The sequence below is a fragment of the Calypte anna genome, chromosome 7 (genome assembly GCF_003957555.1).
Source record: "Calypte anna isolate BGI_N300 chromosome 7, bCalAnn1_v1.p, whole genome shotgun sequence".
NCBI classification, from domain to species: Eukaryota; Metazoa; Chordata; class Aves; order Apodiformes; family Trochilidae; genus Calypte; species Calypte anna.
The window spans coordinates 31,178,011-31,205,884 of NC_044253.1; the positions used below are offsets into that span (position 1 = coordinate 31,178,011).

General features: G+C 41.9%; 1 protein-coding gene across 3 annotated transcripts in view; it reads left to right on the top strand.

Moving 5' to 3' along the window:
- Nucleotides 1–27,874, top strand: part of ERBB4 (erb-b2 receptor tyrosine kinase 4) — a 629,260-nt gene that overhangs the window by 301,987 nt on the left and 299,399 nt on the right. For all 3 annotated transcript variants that reach the window (XM_030453944.1, XM_030453945.1, XM_030453946.1), the window contains exon 3: nt 22,339–22,525. In XM_030453944.1, the coding sequence (XP_030309804.1) occupies nt 22,339–22,525 (187 nt within the window). The remainder of the gene's footprint in view (nt 1–22,338; nt 22,526–27,874) is intronic.

Sequence of the window (27,874 nt, forward strand, 5' to 3'; positions counted from 1 at the left end):
GCTTTTCTTTCCAAACTGTATAAATACATATTTACCCAAATGATGCAATTTAGGGCTCCTTTATTTACATTTTTCTGGTCAGTCAATCATGTTGACATCTTTTATAGTCAATGATTTTTAAAAGTATCCAAGTAAATTTAGCAGTTGAGGAATGGAAGTGCCAGGTGTATGCTGGGAGCAATCTTTTTGCTATTGTGGTGACATTTTGGCTCCAGAGTTGGAACCCACCCTGTCTCTGCCCTCAACTTTTGTGAAATTGTGCTTTATCATATTGTGTCACCTTCAGCTGTGGTGGTTTTACCTCCCTTTCTGGGCCTGTAGTGTTAGGTGTCAGGTTGGGGACACTCAGGTTCCTGAGCCCTAGCCTGTCTCAGACTTTATTCTGTGGGTAGGCTGGCACACGTTTTGTCATGAACCAGGAGTCTGAAAAGCTGTCTGGCCACTGTCCCTTTATCACTCCAGAGTGCATTCAAGGCAGGGGCCTGTCACCTCCAGAGTCTTCCTCCTCCTGATCCTGCCTCATTTCTCCACCCTTCTGCTGTCTGAAATATCTAGAAGATGTCCATCATGTAGTCTCATCACCACCAACAATGTCAATTGTTCAAAGCCCTCACTCAGGTCATCCACATGTGTTTTCAGTAGTTTTCTGGGATTGCTGATCCTCATTGTCCAAGGAGATTCAATTTCCAGTTTTCATATTCCTGCATCATTAGCATGGTGTCTCCACTGCTTTGATTGCATTCCAAGCTGGAGGTCAAAATCAGAACTGATCTTGAGTCAGCTCACTCCAGCATGTGCTGGCTTCTGGCTTGAACATGAAGAGGAAAGGAGGTAGAAGGATAGATAAATCTGCTATTTTGTTAGTTTAGTTCTGTCTCCCTTACCCAGTTCTTTTCCAGGGAGGCTTCTTAAGCATTCAAGGGTTGTGTGTACCTGTTACTTCGTCTCCTTCCCTTTTAACTTTCATTGGCTGATTTCAACCAAATTTATCAGACAAGTTGAGTTTCCAATGACAGGATGTTCCACAAAGGACTGAAGAACTGATCACAGGGTAGATGGCAGGGACCCAAGACAAAGCCTCCCCCTAGGGATTTGCTGCATCTCAAGCTTCAACACATTATTAGTTTTGAAAAAATTCCCCCCAGGAAGCACAAGGGAAAACCAGCAGCTCTGCTTTCTGCTGCTCACAAACCTGCTGCTCACAAACCTGCTTCTCTCCCTCGCTTCTTGCAGCATCCCAGGCTCTCATTACCTGTCCTTGTGCCTCTCATGGAAGAGGTTAATTTTGGCAGATAAGATAAGTGAGCAGGACAGCTTAATTGTCTTGCACTTAACTGAAATAAACCCTAGAGAAGGGGAGGAGTTGGATGTTGCATCATAGTACCTAATAAGTTGGCATAATATCTGCTGAAATTAGGAGCCTGAGAGTTTAACTAAGTGTTGCCCAAACCTGAGAACACTCAGGAGCTGGATGTGGCCATGTCAATGGTGACAATATCACTGACCACAGTTGCTTCAGTGTTGCACTTCTCCATGTAGAGGGTTTCTGTGACTTTGTCCCTCCCAAGAAACTAAATGGTTAAGTGCAGTTAGTAATTTCATGGGTTTTCCTCCTCAAACAGCCTGTGATGATTTTAAATACATATTACCAGGTGACAAGATGTTGGGTGCAACTTGCAAACCCAGCCATGGACAGCCCTGATCCTAGTTTTCAAGCTGAAAGAGCTATGTTAGAGCCAAGGTTGTAGCTCTGTCTGTAGCCTTTCAACTGATGTTTACTTACAAATGGGCTTTAGGACCAGAAAAAGGCCAGGGCTACAAAACTAGCCAGAGCCAAAATGCCTATCATCCTACATTTTTCAGGTGAAAGAAACACCATTATGATAAGTGATGAAAGCAGCAGCACTTTATGCTGTTCTAATAACATCTATCCAAGTGAAATAAACAACAATAAATGCCTGTGGTATTAATGGGGTCCTTATTACCTGGCTGTACAGGATCTGTGCCAGTGCCAGCCAGTGTTAAACACAGCCCCTTCAGCTCATGAAGTGTTGGGGGTGCAATTTGGTTGACTTGTTGGCTGCTCAGAAGCCACAGATGGCAGGAACTCTGCACAGCAGCCCCTTAGCACTGGTGGCTCAGAAGGGATGGTGGAAAGCAGCTGGTTTGTGTCAGCAAGCAGCAGCCTTGCTCCACCATTAAGAGAGCTGAGTGCTTCCCAAAAGGAAGCCAATGCAATCCCCTTTTGGGTTTGCCAGGAATTGCCACACTGGGACTCGGGAGAGTTAAAAGTGGTGGCTCCAGTGGTGGGAAGTGAGTGCTGTGCTGGACAGTCTTTCACTTGGAGATTGCCAGGGGAGCTGCTGGCTTGCAGGAACATTACCATTGTGCTTTCTAGCACTTTTCCCCTGCTGATCGCCTGCATTATGCAAAACGAGCAGATTCTCAGCTCACTCTTGGTAATCAAGGTATTTTTTTGAGAAACAGAAGCCATGCACTGCTTCTAATCAACGTTTTCTCAGAATCCTGTGTAATGCTGATCTCACTGCAGCATTGCAGACAGGGAGAATCTCGCTCCCTGCCTCTGTCTTCATTAGCTACTTTGATAGTACATTGGCATGACCTCCTCCTTCCCTTCTGCCCCACTCCCTGAGCTGTATTTTGCACCTTGTGGTAGTTACAGAGGTGTAGTAAAAGGCTGGGTACTGTGCATTATGCACATTATAAGGGCTGTGCCCTTCTGGAGTGTGTAATTAAACCCATAGCTACCAAAGCTGTGGAGTTACCACTAGTTGTGTCACTAGGGGTAGTGGTTTTAAACAAAAAGAGGGTAGATTTAGACTAGAAATTAGGGAGTAATTTTTTACAATGAGAGTAATTAAACTGGAACATGTTGCCCATAGGGGTGGTAGATGCCTCATCCCTTGGAAGCGTTCAAGGTCAGGTTGGACCAAGCTCTGAGCAACGTGATTTAGTCAAAAGTGTCCCTGCTCACTGCTGGGGGGTTTGGACTAGATGACCTTTAAAAGCACCTCCCAGCCCAACCTCTTTTGTGGTTCTGTTCTGGTTTTAGGACAGTAGGAACTGTTCATAGTCTCCGTTAGATTGTCCTTGGAGAGTGTCTGATGTAGTGAGCAGAAACTTATCTGCTGTGTGACACCCAGGAACAGCACAGAGGCACAGAACTCTCAGTAACAACATATGTCAGAAGTCCTCTCTGAGATGAGGAGAGGGTGGGAATAGCAGCAGTGGGATACTGAGAAACTGAGAATTGAAGATGCATAACAAAAACAGCTCTTTGCCAGCTGATAACCCAGCAGGATGATGATCAAGTGCACAATGTTTATTGATATCTAAATGGCTAATTGTTGCATTTTAATACTTAGCATAAACTCAGTTATCTGATTTTAGCACAACTTAGTATTTATTATGAAATATGTGAGGGGTTTATAGCTATTGTTCACCTTAGGGAGAAAATAGAAAAAGAGAGAAAGCCATTTTATTTTAATAGCACTGACTTCCTAATCTAAGCACTCTGTACTAGCAGCTTGGTTGCAGAGTGGAAAGAAATAGTGGATATTACTGTTTATCCTTTGTTATGGAACACTATCACCTCTATCTCCATCAGCAGAGTCAGGCAATAGTTTACTACGGCAGACACTGAGGAATATCAGCTCCCAAGCTGCTCCAGTTCAGGTAGTTTGTCATCGTGAGCTTTCAGGACAGCAAAAAAATTGATTAAGAGGGAAGATTTGTCATGTCAGCATTTTTGCCCACCTAGAAGGCAGTGCTCTTTCCCTCCCTCCTTATCACACACCTGTCTTTCTTGCACTGAGTTTTCTCCTGTACAGGGGTAGCTTTGATAAAGAGTTACCTTCTTAGCTGAGCCTCAGAATTAGCAAGTGCTATACGTATGGAAATGTAAATTACACTGATTAGCTAAGTGTCACAGTTTGAGGAGAAAAGTGCAATCAGAACAAGGAGAGCAAGAAGAATATTTGCCCACTCCATCTATGATCAGTCCTTCAGCAGCTGCCAAAGAGGTTCTTAGTAACACTCAGAAAAACAGAACCTAGAAAATACAGTCAGTAACTGTGAAAGATGAAGAGACATGCCTGGTGTAATACTGTCTTTCTAGAGAGTGAATTCACATTTGCTAAACCTCCTCTCTTGGCTTACACATTCTGGGGTTTGTCTCCAAAAACTTATAAACATGCTGAATAGGCTAAGCACTGGGAGCAGAGAGCAATTCAGCACCCCAGTCACCTACCACTGTCTCCTGATTCTTAGTGATTGGGATTTTTAGAGAGCTGAATGCCATGCAGCAATTTCTAGAGCTGGTCCCACTGTAGTTAGGCTCTGGACAGGCTTGCAAAGCAGAGCTTATGGCTCTGGTAATTTAGGAACACCTCAACACTTAGCAAAGCTTCATCATCCATCCCTATCTGCTTTGGTTTGAGCTTGTTTGGTTATGACCCCCCACAATGCTGTGATGAGTTTTTCATTTTCAGGAAGGATGACAAATAGTTCATCTCTATCTATATCTCAGTACCTCAGATTCCAGAGATGGGAGACTTGGGATACTCCATGTCCTAAGCCAGGGCTGCCATTTAGACTCCTTCAGGGGCTACACAAGGAGTTTCGTCCAAAAAAAGTGGGATATGTGGCCAGACAAGAAAGGACTAAACTCAGGCACCTGCACCATGGCAGTGTTCCGAGATATTTGTCTTCAACATGTGAGACAGTCATAGTTTTGCATGAAGTGTAGCTTCAGAGAAAGGTATCAAAATTCAACCCAAAGATGCTCTTCTGACTAAATAATTTTCTCTTCACAATGCTGTTAGCTTGGAAAAGATGATGGAGTTTGACACGTTGACGTTACCCAGGGAGGACATCCTGAGGCAGGAAAGAAGACATTTCCATCTGCATGATGACAGCAGCAGCTGCTTGTCATAGAATCATAGAATCATAGAATAGGCTGGGTTGGAAGGGACCTCAGAGATCATCGAGTCCAACCCTTGATCAGCTACCGCCACAGTCACTAGACCATGGCACTGAGTGCCATATCGAGTCGCTTTTTAAATGTCTCCAGGGACGAAGAGTCCACCACCTCCCCAGGCAGTCCGTTCCAATGTCTGATCACCCTTTCCGTGAAAAAATTCTTTCTAATATCCAATCTGAACTTCCCCCGGCACAATTTAAGACCATGCCCTCTTGTCTTGTGGTTGTGCCAGGACAGCCTCATGACTTTGTATGGTTTGGAGCACAGAAAGCTTTTAAGGACATACTTCAGCTTTCAGAGTGGGGCTAAGTTTTTCCATTTGTTGCCCACATGTATATGTATCCATCCCAAAGTGCTAGAGTTTCAGATCCAGTCTTTGCTTGGTGAAAACCTCAGCTGAAGTCCTCTGGCTGTAACTAGCTATAACATGGTTCTTTTTTCTCCTGCCTGAACTGAGATCAAGCCTCTGCTGAGAATCACTGTGGAGCAGCTATCTCCAGCCCTGGTAAGAACAGCACAGTCTCTGGGGCCACAAAAGGGTTTCTTTTGATCTTATGCTGCAGTTTAGGAGCTCTCCAGATCATCCCTGAGCCTCTTTGCTTCTCCAAAAGGAGAAGATTTTCCTACTCGGTGTGTCACGTAACTATTAATATTGAAATGCACATTCATTTGTTGTCTGTACAGTTGAAATTGATCCCAGCACAACTTTCCTAGAAGGAAAATACCTGCTGGGAGGAGCTGTGCATGCAGGCAAACCCCTTGGACCAGCCACCCATTCTGTAGCCCACCCCTTTATGGGCACGTACATGTGCAATCCCATCACTGGCTCTGCCAGTTCCTCATGTCCTGTAGGGCGTGTTGGTGAAGATAAGAGCTGAGGAGTATTTTCAGTTCCATGAAAGGACATAGTGTGAAGATAATTAATTAAAACCTCTGGGACTTTCCTTGAAGCAGCCTGTTATTACACAAAGATTGCTTGTGGAACTGTTAGGTAAATTTGGCCTCAGGTAGTTCCCCCCACTTCTTGGTCCCTCTGGGAGGAATTATGAAATTCTGGAGTAGAGTGATGCTTTGTTAGAGTTCTGTCTGGTTTAATTAATTCAGCTTTAGTTATAAATCCCATCAAGAACAGCCAAAACAAGGGACACATGTTAATTTGTAGGTGTCCTCTGAGTTAACTTTGACACTGGCAGAAAAGGAAAAAGCAGTTTTCCATGTTGTTACAAACACTGCAATGTGAAGTGACATGAAAATGAACCTCTAGTTCATTCCAGGTCTTTGTTCTATCTGTAGCTTTAGTCTAATATTTGCAGTGATGTTGGCAAAGGCTGCAATAGCAAAGCTTCTCCAGAGGACATTATCCCTCAGCCCATGGTGATATGTTGAGAGCCAGGGTGTTACCCTGATGTTTGCTGTGAATCTGGTCAGTTGGGTTGCTGGAGTCCCCATACAGTCATTTGTGCTGTTTGATAGTATTCTGGCAAGGCAAAACCATTGGAATGACAGGGCTGTAATTATCTCTTTAGACAGGGAGTGCCTGCTGGTTTTTAGATGCTAGTGAGACATTAACCTCAGTCTTTGGGCTTCACAGGGAGCTCAGTGTGAATTGTCAGAAAGACAATATGGATAGGCCAATGAAGTGTCACTGGAAAGGGCAAGATAGCTGGGATCCCTAGAATAGGCTGTGCAGACATTTTCATCGACCATTTTAGTGAGTACTTTGAAAGAGATGCTTATATGGAACAGCACCTCTGTGGCTCTTTCTGCTAAACTCTAAGCACTGATTTGAAATTGGCCCTTTTCCTTTAACTACTGCTAATTTGTGTTTTACTCCTGACTTTTCAACTTCATTTCAGCTAGGAATTGCATTAGGCAACATAAGGACATCATATGCCACAGACCTTACCCTTTTCTGGAAAGCTTACAGCCTAAACAGACAAGAGAGGGGGGAAAAAGCTGGCAGTGGTAGGAAGGCAAAGGAAAAAATGGAGAACAGAGTAGCAGAGATGAGCTGTTGGGCTTGTGGAGAGCCTCTAAAAGAAAAGACTTTAAGAGATGAGCTCAGGTTGTTTAGTGTAGCAAAACTGCCAGCACACAAGCAGATGCCAAGCATAACAAAAACCCTTTGCTTCTGAGAAGTTGCAGGCAGGTGAGAGTTCTTTCCTTTCACTGGTTCACCAGAAAGCAAAGCCCAGAGCTCCTGCAGTGCCAGGCCTTTAACATTCACACCAGCAAATGTAACTGCAAAGGTCTGTGAGGGTTGCACCCTGGATAGAATTCATCCCTTGGTTTGTAGTGCTTTCATTTAGTATCAAATATCTACGGACAGGGTCAAATAGGGATAGGAAAGTATCATAACAGACATTGGCAAAGGAGGAAGCTGAAGCATTCAGCCAAAAGGCTCCCATCCATGGGAGCTCATGAGGAGAAATACTGTAAATATCTCCCTGGGTCTGGGAGGCACAGGGCTAAATACAACCCTGGTGTGTAGGACTTCCAGAGTATGTGCAAGCTCACACACATATTATTTCAAATGATCAACCAAGAAAAAGTGCCAGCGTTTTGTTGTAGTTAAGTATATAAACTTTTCCAAACATTCAAGTCAAGGTGTGCTCTGCACGTAACAAGTCCATAGTATCTTGTAGGACAGAAAAGGTTGGGTTTGAGACATCTTGGAAATATCTATGCAAGGTAGTTGTAGGACCAAGTGATATTTTGGGGTATTGAGGACATGATTTAAATGTTGTGAAGTTATTTTTATTGACTTCAAAGTATCAGGACTTACACTGACTAACTTAATACTCACAAAACAATAAATCAAATTATATAATGAAATAAATAAAATTGAATGGTTCTATTCATTTAGTAAGATGTTTTTGAGGCCTTAAAGGTGTGTTTGGTAGGGAGTTCTCAGGTTGCAAAGACTGGGTCAGGAAGCAAGGGCAAAACCAGCCCTTAACCAGTGGGATGACGCAAGAAAGGAAATGAAATTCAAAGCAGCTGGGAATAAAGAACTATTAGATGCCAAAGTGTCTCTTCTTGTCTAGGGCCAGGTGAGAAAGAAAGGAAAAGCAAAATAGTTGGGCAAACCGGGCTGTGGAGCAACATGGTGACACTAGTTGTCTGCACATGTGGGACTTTAGGAAATGGCATGTGTGGATATGGGGAGCTGGTGCTGAGTATGCTGACCATGTGCTCAGTGTCCTGGAGTAAAATTCCCCTGGCCTGCCACTGTCTGATTTCCTAGCTGGTTGCTACGAGTAGAAAAGAATTGGGTAGAAAGAAAAAAAATGTGTCCTTAGGAGCCAGAAATGCCTGCAACTTCAACCTGATATTATACTTGCTGACTGAGACCTGAAGTCAGGCTGGATGCTGTGAGAATGAGAACTGGTTTTGCTCAGCTGAGACAAACCTGTCATTTCTGCCAGGATTTTTCTCATCTCACGGCAGCTGCAATTCAGCCAGGGAACTGTGTAAGCATTGCAGTTTGAGATGTTCAGAATATCTGAAGACAAGAAATTCTGCAGGAAGAGAAACACACGCTTTGTTGTTGTTTTGTATATATGTATATTTGTAAATGCACATAAAACATAAATACACACATCCATATGTGTTGTGCAGAATAATGGAAATTTCTGAAAACTCCAGAGTGACAAAATTTGATTCTGCAAAATCCTCAGGTAATTTTTAGAATTCGGTTAGTATTAATATAATTAAAATAATAATATCATTTATTAAAAACAAAAATAAAATAGAATATTTAAATAAGTAATTTTCCTATTGGTTATATGGAATGTGCTTAGGTTCAGTAATTATGTGTTAAGCCTCTCCTGTAATGATTTCATGATAATCTGACCTTTGATGGTCCTAGCTCACTGCAACTGGCACTTTCTGTATGGTTTACAGACAGCAAAGTAATTAATATCTATTAAATACCACTGCTGGCCTTCTGATGTACTTAGGTCCTTGAGTGCTCCCTCCTCTCTTTCTCTTGAGACATCTGTTCTTTCCTCATGTTCCTGAATACTGAATGACAAACACATTTTCAAGGCCACTACCAGGCCAACAGCTGGCTGTCAACTTAAATAGATGAGAGGGCAGGGAAGGCCTTTGTTGGAAGAGAAATCTCTGCTGGGTATGCTGAAGCTTGGTTTTGGATGACCACTTAACTCCCAGGATCCTCTTTCCAAGGGAGGATATGTCCCCAGTGTGTGGTCAGTGAGGTTAAGGAGGCACTAGAGGACAAAGTCAGTGCACTCTAGGCCAGAGTTTGCTCTCTTTGTAGTTTTTGGTCTCTGTCTCACCTGGGTGCAGTATTCAGCATCTCAGGGTCACGAGTGTTTCATAAGGTTTTGGGTGTCTGGTTGCTGGACTGCTCCCACTGATGGACACATCCCACCTGAGGGATGTGCTGAGCACCCTCCATTTAAGGAGCTCAGAAAACATAATCCAAAAACTGCCAAGGTTAATTTTATTCAATATTAAGTACAATAACAGCTCTTGAAAAGCTGTCTTTCAGGAAAAGGTAATAAGAGTATTAATAAAAAAAAAAAGGGAGGAGAGAAGTCCTTTTTTAGCTTGCTGCATTATTTTATCATTGCCAATCAGCTGGGTACTCCTTTGAGATTAGTCCTGTATAGTTAGTAACATTGTTTCTGTGATGACTTTAATGACTGAACCTTTCTTTCATCCTTAGCTGTGACAACCACTCTGCTTTTTCTCCTTCAACAAGGAACATTATTAAATATAGAGGTTTCCTCTAATTAAGCCATTGGCAAAAAAATTGCTTGTCCAATCATTTGCTGGTGATAAGTATTGAAGGAAATTATATCTTGTATGGAGCATTACACTTTCCTGCCACATTTTTCCTAAGAAAAGAACAAAATGGTATAAAAATAAAATAGTAAGATTGCAGACTCAAGCACTCAGAAATTAAATAATAGCAGTGTGACAGCTTCCTGAAGCTGCCTTCTGTTAGGAAAGAAACATTCTTTGCTCCTCTTCATGAATGTTCCCCTGTCCTCTCTGACCTCTTGGTCTCTTCCCCATCTTTTAATTTCATAGATTTACCGTTTCTTTTTGAATCTTAATTTTTAAGTTATTTAGAATTTTTATATCAAGAGCAAGCTATTTTTTTCTTGTCTTCTGCTTGGGAAAGAGGGAAATAATTTTATGCTGAACTGCTCAAACACCCCTCACCATAACTCACCCCTAATTTAAAGAAAAAGACATGGTCGTGACCTTTGAGGGAACCACAGTTTGTTCATTGTTTCAATAATTGCATGTTGGAACAGTGGTATGTCTAAAGTGCCTGGCTACTAAAAATTCTGAACATGATAAAAAACAAAAAAAAACCCAAAACAAAACAAAAAAAAAAAGCAAAAACAAGAACAAAAAAAGTTCCTCTAAGATTGTGCCTCTTTCCTGGTTCAGGAACCACAAAGAAAATGTATTGAGAAGTTTTCAGCATGAGCCTTTGGAAAAAAGCTTTGAAATCAATGCAGAGAAAATCTTGTCTAATTGTTAGTTTAGTCATTGCAGATTAGAAGTTGTTTTGCACATTGGTGACACCCTGCATAATCTCAAAATCTGGAATTTACATGTCCTTCCTAAAGAACACCTCTGACTTTGAGAATCAGATATATTCAATAATTGCTCACATCTTATAAATCGTGGATCTATCCTTGAAGGAGACTTTAACAATCTATTAAAGCCTGAATAAAAGAGCTATTCTCCAGCTTCTAGATAAACAAAACAAAAACACATCTTTAAAAATCACAAGAAGTCTCTCCACTTTTTATCTTAATGGAAATAAACCTAATCAAAAGCCAGCAATTAATGAATCTCTCCAGGGTTTCCATTCTTGAAGAGATTAGCGCTACAAAGGCTGAAATGGTTTCAATAGGTAAATGTGATGTTGAGCTCACTTAATGTATTTGTATATTCTCAGCTAAAATCCAGTCTGTGGATAAAGATTCTCCTCTTCAATGAAACCAGACAAAGAACCAGCAGTTCCTCCAATATTCACTAATTTATGCATGCAAAGATGTCCTAGAGTGCCAATGAAGTCGGTTTCTCTCAGGAAGTGCATTTAAAATACTCATCAAAGAATGGTTTGTTGCACATAGGAAACAAACTGAAAGCATGTTTTAAAGAAACTATTTTCTTGGGAAGGAAAAAAGCTCTCAGAAAATAAGCTAACTGATTTTCCCGGATTGGACACACAGCCATTTTCTTTTTGCAGAAAACCATAGCCCAGACTGAGGTTGTTTGCCTGAAGTTTGGCAAGCATAATACGTTTTCCCTATGTGTAGTCAGTTCCTGTGTTCAGAAATAGAAATGGCCTTTTGCTTTCAGGAGTGGCCTGACACCTTTGCCTACAGTTTGAATAGAAAAATATAAAAATCTGTTGTTCAGCTCCACCTGTGTATTAGCTCTCCAGGATGTTTAACTCGTTCTGCATTGCTCCAAGGAGTGGGAATCATGCCAGCCAAAGGCTCCAATTGCTTCCACTGTAGGTAGAGGAAGAGATTGTAATAAACACATTTAATTTCTCTTGCTAACTATAGACTTGCCTGGCACCTAACCTGGCTGTACACTAGGAAAAATTAAATCACAAGATCTGTTGTAAAAAGCCTATCACTCATTCTATATAAAATGAAAAAATAAAACCTCCTTCTACTGATCATAGAATCACAGAAGCATAGAATTGGCTGGGTTGGAAGGGACCTCAGAGATCATCGAGTCCAACCCTTGATCCACTACCGCTGCAGTTACCAGACCATGGCACTGAGTGCCACATCCAGTCTCTTTTGAAATATCTCCAGACACGGAGAATCCACTACTTCCCTGGGCAGCCCATTCCAATGTCTGATCACCCTCTCCGTAAAGAAATTCTTTCTAATATCTAACCTAAATTTCCCCTGGCACAACTTAAGACCCTGCCCTCTTGTCTTGCTGAGAGTTGCCTGGGAAAAGAGACCAACCCCCCCCGGTTACAACCTCCTTTCAGGTAGTTGTAAACACCGATGAGGTCTCCCCTGAGCCTCCTCTTCTCCAGGCTGAACAGCCCCAGCTCCCTCAGCCTCTCCTCATAGGGTCTGTGCTCGAGTCCCTTCACCAGCCTGGTTGCCCTCCTTTGGACCTGCTCCAGGACCTCGATATCCTTCCTGAACTGGGGGGCCCAGAACTGGAAACTGCCCACAAAATATTTCTATGATCTTCTCAGCAGCTTGCTTACAGTGATGTGTAATTCTGGACACCCTGTTACGGCCTGTGCTGCATTTGTCATGTGTTCTTCCCATTTGACTTCTGATCAGACAGCTGACCTTTCACAACCATAGTGGGAAACACACCATTTTTCATCTCTCCTTTTTGTTCCCTGTCTAAAAGTTTAACCAGTTGCTGTCTCAGGCTGGGGAGAGACTGAATAATGGTCGTCCTCCATTTTCCTTCTCCTTGGGTAGAAGAATCAGGCATGAATGATTTCCCTGGTATGGTTCAACGAGTTTTGTAATCTGGAGGACAACTCACCATCCTCTTGAGATGTAGTTCAGCTTAGACACAAGTGAAGACATAATTGGGCTTTAGTGTGTAACAAATAAGAACAAAGAAGGAACCAAATTTTTCTGTGGTCAGCGACATCTCGTTTTGCCAAAATAAATACACTAACTTGTTTCAGGCCACTGACATCTCACAGCACACCTGTGCAAGGCTCATAAGTGGTAATAACTGGGGTCAAGTCTCTTTGTGTTGTTAGGAAAAGACCTCTGCTTGAAGACTGTAAGGTCTAGCAACAAAAAATAAATTTGTCACAGACATGGCAGTGCAGTGCTCATGCTGCTGGTTGACACTGCCTCTCTAAAGCAGTGTCAGGCATTGGTGTGAAAAGACAATCCTTGCTTTGTCCTTATGGGTGAAAGCACCTTGAGACCCTTGAATATGCTCAGAGCTTCTCTTAGGCTTCAGCTGTCTGAGGGAAATTGATAAAAGAGAATGTGTCTTCCCATAGTCAATACTTTTCTAAAATCCTTCTGGGGTCTTGATGTTATATTGTTTATGAAGTAGCAGTTTGTGCAATTTTATGTTGCCTGGAAAGAAACTGATTTCCTTGATTGGAGCTTCCAAATGCAGAGAAAGCAAAAGTCATCAATCCTCTCCACTTGAAAATTCTGTAACTGTGCAGCTGATGTACCATGAGTTGCTGCAAAATATAGCTACTACAAACAGCCCAAATTGTAAAGCATTTTGTAGCAGCATAATGCTCTCATTTTGGTCTTTCCAATCTAATTTATGACTAACTTTTCCCTTGGGAGATGATACAATAAACTCTCCTGAAATCCACTCTGCAAATATGTTGAAGGCCAATCAGGTATTACAGATATAATGTCAAAATTCTTATTGACTTGCTAAATATGTAGTCATCTGCAGCTTTCCTTAGTATAGAGAGGTGTTAACAGTGAAGGCTGGGTGGTTACAGAGTAGAGACTTTGTCTAGATCATAATATTGCTCAACATAAACAGCTTAGGATTTATTGTGTGCACTCAAGCAGCCTGTGTACCTAAAAGGCAGGCAATTCCTAAGCAGATACACAAAGGCAGGAATTATGTTTTACACAGAAAACATTGGGAAGGCTCCTAGATGCTGACGGAAGCCTGATCAGCTTCTCTACTCATGTTTTAACTGAAATATAGGCAGACACATGGTGCAGGCTGATGCCTGAGCTTAAGTCTTATTCAGTCAACAGGAAGAATAGTGGGATGCATCTTTAGAGCTGTATTTTGCAATTTCAAAGCAAAAGTGGGGGTGGGAATCTTGGTCCTATTATTTGCCTGTTATTTTAACTTAATGTTGACATTCCCACATTATTTTATTGTTTTGTTCAATTTTTATCTTATTTTTCACATACAGCACTCTGTTCCCAGCAATACATCACAAAATGAGTCAAGATACACATTTCAATGGCTGCCCATGTTTTTGTCCATCACCATCACTTATGTGTTGTTTAAGGATCTTCCTTTCCAAATGCAACATTTGGGCAGTTTAATGGATTCTAGACTGGCATTTGTTTTGCCTCCAAGCCCTTCCTAGACCCTTTTGTAATGTATATTAGCTCAGACTCAGCCTAACTGCCTCATTCCTGCATCAAACTCAGTAAATAAATAACTACAGAGCTAGTTCTCCTGTTTAATGTAGAAAAGTCTCTTGGAATAACAAAATGTAAAGACCAACCATTCAGAAAACAAAGCTTTAGTTCAGCAGCTCCCAAGGTGTATTCTACAAATTACATGGCAAAATTTTCACTTAGAAGTTTCCAACAGATTTTAACAGCTTTAGATGGATCTAACTGATTGCTACATTGAGGAAATCAAATGCTATATTCAGTCCATTGATCTGCTGCTCGGAATATTATTAATATTTTGTAAGCATATTATCAAAGAGGACTAGATATCTGTAAGGACAAAGGTAGGATTTAATTTCTGCCAGCTGCCTGAAATACTGAATCACAATTCAGTTCTGCAGTCATGCAGCAGGGCAAGGCTCCTCGAGTGCAGCTCTTAACAAAATTGCAACCAAGCCCTGCCTTTGCTTTTTATACATATGAAAGCAACCTGGAAAACCATCAGAAGTTCCTCTCTTTTTTTCTTTTTGGTGACAAGTTTGAATCTTAACTGCAACTTGAGTGTGCTGGGCAATAAATTCTCTGCAGCTGCCAAAGCAACTCTGGTTACGTTACAGCTCTTGCTTCCAGACCAGGTACCAGAAAAATATTTTCCACAATCCGTGTTTTGATATTTTATCAGTGTGCTCAAACTTGAGGGATTTTTACTGAAGCTTGTACAGAGTATCTGAAAAACTGCTGGTGCTCATAAGGGCTTAACATCACAATTTCACAAGTGTTTATGTAAATGCAGGATGCACAGTATGGCAGGAGACAAGACATGTGGAAGGAAATTCCTTATGTGTCTGCTCTGTTAGCTACAACATTGTCTTTAAATGGGACATCCTCTTATACTTTAGGAACCTCAGTATGTTCTACATATTTCTGTTTGCTTATGGATAGGACTTGGAGAGAAGCCAGCAATACCAACTGGTCTGAATCCTGTAAATACATATCCTGAACTCCTCTGAAAATCTGAGCTTATCTTGTCACTAAAAATTCATAATTTTCAATGCACAATGCATAGTTTGATGCTAATTGAGCCCCATAAATTGCAGCAGGCCACCTATATCCATATCTGGGCTATTAGCATTGCCCTTGCTAGTGCTGCAAGTTCTGTAGTTGCTTAGAGGCCACTTTGGGGTTACTTAGTAAATGCTCATTTTTTAAATTGTTCTAATGAAAGATGTATGGCATTGCATGGGTGAAAGATAGGAAAAAACAATAAAAATTAATTGATGGTGTTTTAGGTTACTCGGATACTCACCAGCATGCCTGACTGAATTTTCTGAAGGTGGATATTATGACTGTCCTGAGGACTTGTTTAAAGTTAAGCAAGTGTTATCTTTGCAGTTTAGTGGGTTTCCCTCATAATTAAACTGGGAAACAAATCTGATGAGTTTGGTATCATGCAGTTCTAACCATATATAAATGCTTACCTTTTAAGTGATGAAAAAAGCACAATGCTAAATGATCTGTTTAAGTCAGCTCAAGATATGAAAAGCCTCTGAAGGAGATGACATGGTAGTAACTACTCACAGTCATTATTTTAATTATGACTGTGTTGCAGCCTGTTGAGCTTTGTTAGGATGAAAAAAAGGGGTGATGCACTCTAGAAAGTATTTTCATCTTTGTATTACTTAGTAATCTGGTTTTCTTAGGCTTTCATGTAACGTGACAAGGTGTAAAGTTCATGTTGGAGGGTCAGCTTAGATCTTTGGAGCAGTCAGGAGACTCCTGAGCAGCAGCTGAGTTGTGTACAGGCCCTTGCTGTGTCCTCATGTGATGGATATCCCTTGAAATTAGAAATTACTGTGTTTGCAACAGATGGGATAAGAACTGTCCACTTGGCTTATTCCCTATGTATTTCTAATTTAAAGTTCTTTGCCCTTTCTATTTCCCTCCATGTGGTAGAAAAATAGGAAACCCCCTGGGCTTCCTCTGGGGACCAAAGCACCTCTGTGTTACTTCAAACCAGGGCTGGAAAAGCAGAGGCTTTTGTCTTTGCCTCTCAAGTGAGCATACAGAACATATATTCTTTACATCTTTTTATAAATATTTTTTTAATGCTTGTGAATTAAACACACTTATTCTTCAGGTGCCCCTCATCCCTCATGATGAGGCAGCAAGAGCTTTGCCAGATTGGGTCTAGTGATAGCATAAATAGTGTGTCTGCAGCTGAAATAAAACCCCAGAATATAGCTCTCTTAGGTGCCTTAGCCACACTCTAACCTTCCCCAATAGGTGTTAAAAAGACTTGGTAGTGTTTATGAAAAACATCAGCTTCCCTAATTGTTCATTGATCTGTTTTTCTGGGCAGAATGATGTTTTCACTGTTATTTTGCTCTGTTTCACTCAGATTCATTTGACTCAAACTGAAGAATGATTTCAGATAGCAAGGAACAATCTTGACTTTTACTCCCAGCTGACAGGATAATTCTGGCTTTAAAGCTGGGAGTTTAAAATGCTTTACCTGTGCACTGCTACTATTAGTTGTAATTAAGTGAACAGTTTGTCTAGAGCTCATTTTTACAGCTCATTGCTTGAAAAAGAACCTCTGAAAAGAACGATTTTATTTTTGGGACCCCACTTCTCTGTTAGCCCCCAGCATAGCATCCCCCACCCCCTGGCATGGCTGAGAGGGGCAGGGGCTGCCATGTTGTGGTGCCATCCAAGGCAGGGCAGCATCAGAAGGTGTGACAAGTTTGGGGACATACAGCCTTCACTGGTGTCATTGTCATCAAAGAGTAACATGCTTTGATTTTTTGCTTTGATAAAGTTGGCTGTTTCAGGAAAAGTAGAAGCTTTAGTAGAAAGTGGGATTTGGGGTGCTGGGTAGTGCTGGGCCTTAGGGACACCATGCTCTAGGGCACAGGTGCTCATCTCCTTTCTGAAAATTGATGTAAATAAAAAGCTTTTCTCTGGTAAACATATGAGAGATGAATCCTGTGGCATGGCATAGTTTGAAAGCAGCTTGTGAGGCTTTGGATTTGTCAAGAATTAATACCTTTGGCCTCCCCCCCACACATACACACACTGCTTTTCTTTCTCTTTCTTAATCCTGGATCTGGCACCTAACAGGGCCCATCAGAGAAGCAGACACCTTTGGCTCTCGAACCCTAAGAGGTGCCTCCTCATCTGCTTTCTGAGCAGCCAGGCATCTGCTCAGAAGGGTTGATGTACAGTGTCCCTTGTCCCTTTGTGACAGGGAGCTTGGGTGCTTCAGCCTGTTCTTTGTTTAAATCTGTATGCTCATTCCCACTTCTGGACCCAAAGAGCTTTTGAGAGCCAAAATGCATTTACTGAAGCAGCCAGAGTGCTGTGAGAGCCTGAGCCTGTCACTGCCTCACTCAGTGGCATCTTCAAATAACAGGTCACATCTCAAGAGCTGGCGACGTGACAAGGAAAAGCAAGGTCATGCTGGGCAGGACTTCCCAGTTAAAATAATTCTGTAATGAGGGCAGAGGGGAATCCTGCAAAACCACAGTGGTCAGCATGCAAGACTGGAGGTTGCCAGAGTTCATTTGGTTTTCCCCACTGGAAACTTTTAGCTAGGTCTGTTGGTGACTAATCTGCCTCTTTCCATTGCTCTAGGCTATTGTAGCAAAATGCAGTTAATGGCATCCTTGTTTCTTTTTTTTTTCTTTCTTTTTATTAAGGGTTAGATTAATGTATTTTTACAAGGATCTCCAGCTCTAGCAGGAGAATCAGACTAGGAGGTGACACTGAAACTACCACTGCTGAGAGTCACTCCACCTTACTGGTGGAACAAAGACTGATGCTGAAGCAAAAGCAGCTCAAATAGAGTATTAGGATACTTGAGCTTATACCTGAATTCAGGATACCTGAACAAGAATGGTTTCAGCCTTGTATACAAAGGCTGAAAGGTCCAAATCATGCCTAACCTTGGCATCAGTTGCAGAGGAGCAGATCAGCCTGGCTGGTGTGTCTTGTGTAAGGACTTCTGAGTCTGCATGGAATCCAACAAGTGTCTTTCTGGTGACTCTTGACATGGCTTGGAGCAAGCTCCAAGTGGGCAGGTGTCCATTTCCAGTAAGAATCATGTCAAAACTTGCTGTGACTGGTAAAGTGATGACATTGACCAGGAGTGATTAGAACCTTAGCTGTAGCCTCCACTTCCAGGTCATTTTTTCAAGCTGGGCCAGTCAAAAAAACACATCATCCTGCAAAGCATATTATTCCTCTGCCTTTTTCATCCAAATTTAAATTAAAAATAAAATGCCAAAATAATATAACCGACAACTAGATCTGATCAGTAGGTTGATATCTTCCAGTAAATGAGAAACCATTTGGGTTTTTTCTTTTTTTTCTTTTTTTTTCTTTTTTCTCTTTTTTTTTTTTTTTTTGAAAGAATTCTTCAGCAAACAAATAAATGGAAACAATGGGAATGGAAAGGACCTTCTGCTTGTCCAAATGCTTGTTGCAATATATCATTTCAACCAAATAAAACACACACAGTGTGGGACTCCTGGGGCAGTTCACAATTACCAATATCAAAACCATGTTCTTTTGTCCACTTTTTTTCCCTAAACTTTGGAATGAAGACTTGCTGCTGGCTGCTGCTGTGTGTGTGCATGTGCAATTACAGTGCCAGACTGGATTAGGGCCCTTTTAGGTGGCCTTGCTGTTTGACAGTAAGGAAAGCATACCCTAAAAATAGCAACCATGGCTATAAGTGACAAAAATTGGCAGGCAGAAATCGGTCAGATACAGCTTTGGAACAGCTTTTAATTTTTTTCATTTCAATTCCCAGTTAAACATCCCTTTAAATTAATTAGAGCAATCACAGTATCCCTAGAATATCAGTGTAGAAATTGAAGCCTGGTGCATGGTTTTAATATTTCCTAAATTCTTAAGAGATGCCATAAAAGCCAGTCTAGGGAAACCATTGTGTACGATGAAAAACAAATTCCTGACCAAACTGGCTAAGCTGGAATGTCTGAAAGAGAAGAGCTATCATAGAAGTTCTGGAAAGCTTCTGCTGATAATGGAATCAGTGTCCCAGGGTATATTGCAGCTCTATATTTAATACTGAGGTATTGAACTGTACTTCTCTGAACTGAACTGTACTGGCAGCCCACAGCTTGAACAGGGGCACCCTGTGCTGGGTTAGGAACTGGCTGGAGGGCCGGGCCCAGAGAGTGGTGCTGAACGGGGCTGCATCAAAATGGCGGCCGGTCACTAGTGGTGTCCCCCAGGGATCAGTGTTGGGCCCAGTTCTGTTTAATAACTTTATAGATGATTTAGATGAGGGGATTGAGTCCATCATCAGCAAATTCACAGATGACACTAAGCTGGGGGGAGTGTGGATCAGCTGGAAGGCAGGAGGGCTCTGCAGAGGGACCTGGACAGACTGGAGAGTTGGGCTGATTCCAACAGGATGAGGTTCAACACGGCCAAGTGCTGGGTCCTGCACTTTGGCCACAACAACCCCATGGGGAGCTCCAGGCTGGGCACGGAGTGGTTGGAGAGCAGCCAGACTGAGAGGGACCTGGGAGTCTGGATTGCCAGGAAGCTGAACATGAGCCAGCAGTGTGCCCAGGTGGCCAAGAAGGCCAATGGCATCCTGGCCTGTATCAGGAACAGCGTGGCCAGCAGGTCCCAGGGAATTCTGCCCCTGTACTCAGCGCTGGTGAGGCCACACCTCGAGTACTGTGTCCAGTTCTGCGCCCCTCAGTTCAGGAAGGAGATTGAGGTGCTGGAGCAGGTCCAGAGAAGAGCAAGGAGGCTGTGAAGGGATTCAGCACAAGTCCTGTGAGAAAGGGCTGAGGGAGCTGGGGGTGTTCAGCCTGGAGAAGAGAGGCTCAGGGGAGACCTCATCGCTCTCTACAACTCCCTGAAAGGAGGTTGGAGCCAGGGGGGGGGGTTGGTCTCTTTTCCCAGACGACTTTCAACAAGACAAGAGGGCACGGTCTTAAGTTGTGCCAGAGGAAGTTTAGGTTAGATATTAGAAAGAATTTCTTTATGGAGAGAGTGATCCGGCATTGGAATGGGCTGCCCAGGGAAGTAGTGGATTCTCCATCCCTGGAGATATTTAAAAAGAGACTGGATGTGGCACTCAGTGCCATGGTCTGGTAACCACAGTGGTAGTGGATCAAGGGTTGGACTTGATGATCTCTGAGGTCCCTTCTAACCCAGCCAACTCTATGATTCTACGATTCTCAACCTAGCTCAACTCACTGGGTTCTCATCACCGTTCTGTAGTGACACCATTCTCTCTTTAGATGCCCCACAAGTATTGAAATAGCTCAAGAGCTTTTTCAGCAACTTCAGTATCATACAGATGTTCACATGTTTGACTTTAGGACAGCTAGTGCTTGGAGTTTGTTGCATATAAATTCTTCCTTATATATACCACCACACTTTATAACTTCTAATAAATTTTAAAATAATACTACAAAAATTTTAAACATAATTAGAAGACCTTTGTACATAAATATATGAAACGGTGGCAACAGCGCTGAAGCAGCAAAGCAAAAGCCTGTCTCTTATGCTGCAAATCCCTGTCACCTTTATTAATGATACATACACAGCACATTTGATTTGATGCCTGCTAATATTTCCCTGTTTGCTTTTATTGCGATATTGACTGCCATCTCCATCATTAGTTATAATCTGTACACATTACTCTGAGCAGAATTTTTCTTTCCATGTATTGTTTAAGTATTGACTTTGCCAAAGGGAAAAATAAAAGTGCAAGCATTTAACACACAAAAAGTTAAATAATCCATTTTGGTCTATTAAATATGCATACACGTGCTAATACATGTTGGGTTTTTTTTCTAAAAGTGTTTTAGTTCTAATAAGCTTTTGGACTTAAAAAAACTGCTTCTGGTTATTGGGGTTTGGTGGTTTGTTTCCCCTTTTCAACTGAGCGGACAATTCATGAGTATGGGCAGGAGAGTTATTAAACAGTTCCACAAAGTTTTCAGCCAACCCAAAGATGGCAGCTATCATTTTGCCACAGGTTTTGATACTAGTTTGGATTGAGATTTGGGAAAAAAAGCATGTTATTCCAGCACCTGTAGTTGAAACTTGAAGTTGCATCTTTACAAATGTTCAGTGATTGCTTTTATTTAGAAGTACAATTGTGTTTACATAGCATCACAGAATTATTTGGGTTGGAAGGGACCTTAAAGGTCCTCTATTTCCATGCCCCCTTCCATGGACAGTGGCACCTCACACTAGACCAGGCTGCTCCAAGCCCCATCCATCCTGTCCTTGATCACTTCTAGGAATCCACTGCTTCTCTGAGAAACCTGCTCCAGTGTCTTGTCACTGTGACAACAAAGAATTTCTTCCTATTGTCTAACCTTCCAGTTTAAAGCCATTACTCCTTCTCCTATCACTCCATGCCTTGTAAAACGTCCCTCACCAACTTTCCCATAGCCACTTCAGGTACTGGAAGATACCCTAAGGTCTCCTCAGAGCCTTCTCTTCTCCAGGTTGAACAAACCCCAACTCTTTCAGGCTGTCTTTATTGGAGAGGTACTCCAGCAACCTGATTATCTTCACGGCCTCCTCTGGCCTTGCTCCAGCAGTTCCATGTCCTTATTGTGTTGAGAGCTCCAGAGCTGACCCCAGCACTCCAGGTGCTTTGTCTTTATTTACTTTTTCAGACTTGCCCTCCCTTTCCGCCATCCATTCCTGTCTGATGGTGAGCTCTTCTAGAGGTGTCTCTCTTACCCAGTGTTGTGTCCCCTCAGTCTTACCCAGCAGCATCCTGTACAACAGAGAATTACTGGCAGACAGGCTGTCTTATCCAAGCTGTGACATTGCCCCAGTGGATTCTGCCCATGTCAGGCAGGGGCCTTTGACCTACTCTCTGCTTTGAGCTGTGAGCAGTCATCCTTTTCTGCATCTTTAATACCTACTGGGAATTTCCACTTAAAATTAAGAAATCTTAAAAGAATACCTACCTCTTTATTTTTGCCATTTTCAACCAGTATAAACTGGTTATAAACTCATATAAATTGAAACAGAAATGTGGTTAAAAACACTAAGTTGAAACATAATTTGTTTTCCAATGTTGCGTTTTGCTTTTTAGCCTTGGGTATCTATATCCTTTCATAGTACAGCATCCATTGTAGGAACAATTCAGAACAATTAAAAACTGACCATTTCTAATATGGTTCTTTAATTTTTGTCTTTCAGTCTATCCGAGAAGTCACAGGCTATGTTTTGGTGGCTTTGAACCAGTTTGAATACCTCCCACTGGAGAACCTGCGCATCGTTCGTGGGACCAAGCTCTACGAGGAGCGATACGCTCTGGCGATATTTCTTAACTACAGAAAGGATGGCAACTTTGGACTCAGGGAACTTGGCTTGAAGAACTTGACAGGTGAGTGAAAGTCATGAATGTTATGGATCAGTTACCAGCAAAAAATGAGCTTGTTGAATATTTGCCCCAGAGCCCACAGTCACTCGCATTCTGCAAACAGCAGAGGTACCACAAGAGGCTGGCAGTTGTACTTGGTTTGAGTGGCTCACTGCTACTTAATTTCATTCCTTTTTTGGTTCACAACTGTTCTTTTCTCAGTAGTGATTAAAGACTATGTATGGAATTCATGCTGAAAGCATACTTGAAACAAAAATATTTGCTGAGAGAGTAGATCAACTTTTTTCTTTGTTTTGAGAACATAAGCTTGTTGATTTCCAAGTGATCTTCGATTATGGCACAGGTGTTGATTTAGGTGTTACATATTTTATGCCAAGTGAGATTACCTTTAGCATCCCCTCTGCCTCTGTGCTTTGCTGCTGTCTGGGTCACACTGCTGCTGTACTGAGCAAGTAAGGCAAGAGGAAGACAAAAGGAGGAGATGGTATCTTTGATACATTTAATTTTAGAACTCTTTCTAAGCAAAAATCCTACTGCATTGTGTATAATGACAAAAATGCTTGTTTTCTGGAGATAAAAATTTAAGCCAAGTTGATGGTTTTCTGTTCATCTGTAAATCTGAGGCTGAATAAACATTTCCCTTCTCCCAGCTGAGGATCTATAGTTGGTGATTTGGTAGATTAAAAACTGTCTAAATAGCACAGGACTGTAACTTATATAAAGTGCAGGCAGTGGCAGACTCTTTTAGGGAGTTCACTGGAAGCATTTTATTTATACCTGGTTCCTTATGAGTTATGATAATTTCTACCCTAAGCTTTGATGATAAGCTATTTCTGCTGATAATCACTGACCTGAGCTCAATGTGGAGTTCAAGGTGGGGCCCTTCTAAACTATATTTAGGCACCCTTCATACTCTGCTTTTTTCATGTTGGAATATTCAGAGCAGCACACAAATGCTTACAGTTTCTTGTTGAGGCCTCACTGGGCCATACAGATAAGCTTTCAAAAACAGGATGGAAAAGTAAGCTTGCAATATTTTACAAAACAAAACCACTGTGGATGACTTTTTCTGATCAGGCTCTTTCTCCTGGTTTTATTTTTAGCAATTTTCTTTACTGAGACCATTATGCTGGTATCAGAGTGCTTCCCAAGGTCTCTATATCCCTGTCATTAACTACTCTTTTCTCTATCACTGTCATAATTCAATTTCCTCTTCTTCTGTTTCCACATTTCTTCCCATCTTTCTGCTTTAGAGTGTTCATTGGGACTGCCTATGCCTTCACATGTTACAGAGCCATAATATCAAGTAATAATAGTATTACCTGTTTCTTCATATACTTTTTCTTGTCAGTGGTTTTCAGAATGCTTTGTAAAAGACTAGGTAAAACTGAGACGGAGAGGTGATGTGATACAAAGGCCAAAGGAAAACTGGAACTCACTCTTCTTGGGTCTGAAGCTGCTGTTCTGCCAGGAAGTGAGGGTTGTGTTTTCAGTGCTTGTTTAGCCACGACTTTGTTTCTCAGTAAGGTTAAAAGCCTTTTTCTTGTAGGCTCCAGGTCAAGATTTCCTTCCTGAACTCTTCCAGCTGTCCTCTGCCAACAGGCAGTTTGTCTGGCTCCACAGAGTCTCTCTGGAAGCTGCTTTTCCATGGTAGGCACAGCACAGAAACTGCCCATCAAATGGCTTTACTTTCTTTTCTAGTGTCATAAGAAGACCTGCCTTGGCTCAGCATCTGAATCTTTCCTAACATGAAATCATCACAGCCACTTCATCTGATTTAGGTGTTTCCAAAGCCCTCTGGTGGGATTATTTGGCTCAAAATGTATTGTTGTCTCTAGGAAGAAAAGTGTCCTAATAACACTAGCTTGTCTCCACTGAGCACTTAAAATAGCTTCTGTGTTCTGAATATGAGCCAGTATGTGCTTCAAAATACTCTTAATATTTTCTAGATAGCATGTGCCAGGCCCTCATGGGTCTCTTCAGCAGCTGTTCTTTGACCACTTTGTACATTGGTTGAAATGCACCTGACTATTTTAACCCACAACCTGCAGCTTTTTGCAAATGCTCTCCCTTGAGTATATTGATACTTCATTTATTTTTCTAACACATCCTTAGCTGCATAAAAAATAGTAGCTGTATAAAAATAACTGATGAATGTGATGTTGCAAGGCTGCAATAGGTCAGCTCTATTTGAACCTATTTAGTGCTTACCAGCTGCTCATTATTTATGCCAAAAACTGCGTTGCATGTGAAGAACTGTCTGCCCAGGGCTTATGCCTTGTTCACAGAAGTTTGGAGCTTGTTCACAGATTTGTGCAGTCTCTGAATGATGGAGTCCTGAGGGTATTTATGCTCAGTGCTTTGCAATATACAGACACTACTCCCTGTGTTATATCAATGAAGAAATTGCTCTCACCTTCATATTATCCACAGGCTTAACCAGAGACAGGGTTTCAGCCTTCTGTGCAGTACCATTGCATTATTTTCAGTGTGTTGTTAACAGCTTTGGTTTTATTGCCAGAGATAACTATCATGTTCTCATATTTAAATGTATCTTTAAGTGCTTGAATTTCCTTCCTTACGTTACAAAAAAATGACAGCTATGAAGGCAGTAAGTTTTATCTCACACAGAAAACATGATCCAGTTCTCACTCATAATATCTGTCAACATGAAAGGGAGTTTTGTTTATGCAGCACAGACCAGGGCCACGTCCTAAAATTCATGTAACAGTTGCAAAAACTCTTACCCGTATAAATCCTTTTCTCGCTTCTTATGAAAACTTAGTGATTCCATGGGAGTGTCAAAACCAAACAGAAATTGAACTAATGAAGTGGCTGCTGACATCTCAGCTGGACACATCTCAGCTAGCAGATTCAGCTGCCAAATAGCCTTAAAGTAAAAAGGAAGCTTTGTCATACTGAACATATTATTCAGGCTGAGATTGGTAGAATAACTGATGCTGAGGGAGATAGTTTCCCACTTCCTTCCATTCATTGCTTGTGAGCTGGTGCAAATCGTTCCTGTCTTCCCCAGGTAGCTCAGCAGTCAACCTTAACTTATCCAATGAAAGGGCATCATCATTCTTCACCCTTTGAGTACTCCAAATATAGAGAAAACCTGATGGCTGCATTTCATTACGTCATTTATCTTCATGAGTGGGGAGAGAGGGATAACTCATAAAAGCCAAACCCACTTATGAAGTATCCCATATTTTTCTCTGAGTAAAGATGAATAAGAGGGATCTAGAACAAATGATGTATCTTTGAGCATGGCCTCATCTCTCCTGTTGGCCTTGGGGACAATGGCTCCCCTGAATGTGCCTGTGAAAACACTGAATTCCTTTAATGTATTTGAATAAATTTGGCTTAGGAGTGATTAGTTCAGTAACACAGAAGAGCAGCAAAAAGTGTAGTTTCTTACTGTGTGTTTTGCAGGAAAGAAAATAGATTCTAAAATACCTGAGGGTCAAGTGAGAAATGCACATTGAAAGCTGAATTTGGTCAGTAGTAGCCAAAGAAAGGAAATCTAATTTGGTGGGCAGGAAAATCATAGGTGAAGAACCAGCTTCACTGGCTGCAGTAAGTGATCTGTTGAAAATTTACCCCATTATAGGTTTTTGCAATAGGTTTTAATTTCTTTAGGTTTTAATTAAATGTGTTTCTAACTGTTACATAAAACAAAATTTTAAAGATCTATGATAATTTCTATATGATTTTTATTTTCTTTTTTCCCCCCACAAGAATTAGAAAATGCTAAGGAGTACTTTAGAGAAAGGAGAAAAAATAATTAGATCTCTTATGAACAGGGTTACTTTTCAGTGAGTTTCTTGGTTTTATTTTAACGAAGACTTCTCATTTGCTATAATTATATTGCAGTTTGATCAGACTGGGGGGAGGGACATTGGAGGAGGGGAGGAGTAAAATTTTCTTTCAGTTTTGTTCACTGTTCACATTTTAAACCTACAGTGTTTTGGGAAATCTTATTTAGGTACCTGCTCAGGGCCTGAACTCCTTCAGCTCTGTGTGACTGCACATAAAGCACTTTTGTGGCATGGATGAAGTCCACCCCCTTTTTATTTCTTTGACCACAAAGCCCTCAGCTGGTGTCAGCAACACCATTCCTTGGACCACATGCATTCTGCACGAGTCACTGTTGGGTTCACTGTGCTCAGAGATGGGAACACCTCTGTGTGACAGTCAGACTGAGCAGAGGAGGCTGGGGTGTGTTGGTTGTGGCATCTTCCTTCACTGCTGATTTGTGCTAGTGGGGCAAGCTGGGCAGAAAGCAGTAGGGAACTCGCTTCAGGCTTCCTATGCAGCAGGTGGACAAGGCATCATATCTTTAAGTCAGAGAGGGGTTGCTAGGAGACAAAGAAGAATGAGGAATTTGTTTTTAAAAAATCCCTTTGGTGTACCCTCTGCATGAGGGGCTGCTGCAGGAGTTATCAGTCCTGTAGAAGCAGAAGCAGTGGGTCTGTGACTGTGCCAAAGGACTCCTTTTCCTGTATGCTTAGAGCTGGATGGACTAGAGAGGCATTTGTATCCCAGCACATCTTTGCTGACCACATGGTGGGTAGGAGAATAGGGAGGAGCACCTCAAGCACAGCTGTGCTTCCCTTGGGAAAGGAAGACTCTTCTGTGTGGAGGCACAGACCCTGGGGGCATGGTCCAGGTCCTTTCCTTGCACACCTCACCCCTATGGAAAGAAGGGCCAAGGCTTGTGGCTGTCCCCAGGCTCATAAATACAAGTGTGCCTACTAGCACACATCTTTCTCCTTTTCCCCAGGACACTGTTTTACTATTTCCTGAGGGGGGAAATTGCCCCATTCTGGCTAGTGGTCTCCTCAGACATGGTAGGTGTGATATGACAGCCAGTCCAGTCTGGAGCCCCAGACCCATCTCTGCTGGCAGTCAGTGCACAGCTGCATGCTGCTGAGCATGGAGCAGGAACAAGCACAGATCCAGGTTGCTCCCAGCCAGTTGGCATCAGTGCCTGGGAATGTTTCCAGGCACTCCTCGGCTCATGGCTGCCCAGAGGAATCCCAGATAAGGAACCACTGCCTCCAGTGAGCAGACGATGGCTCACAGGTGTTATCAAGGCAAATAGGCATATTGCATGCAGCTAGAAATGCTGATTTGGAGCCCCATTATGTTTATAGTCATGAGTTTATTATGTTAAGTAACAAGAGTGGGATGCTGTTTTTTAAATTTCAGTAAAGCCAGAATTTTGCATGATCTCTCTGAAGGATTTGGATAAGCTTTTTGTCATGCAAAATATTATAGCTAATGCCAGTGATACTTTGCAACTTGTTGATAAACAACTTATGCTCAGTTTCCTTTATTTTAAAGCAC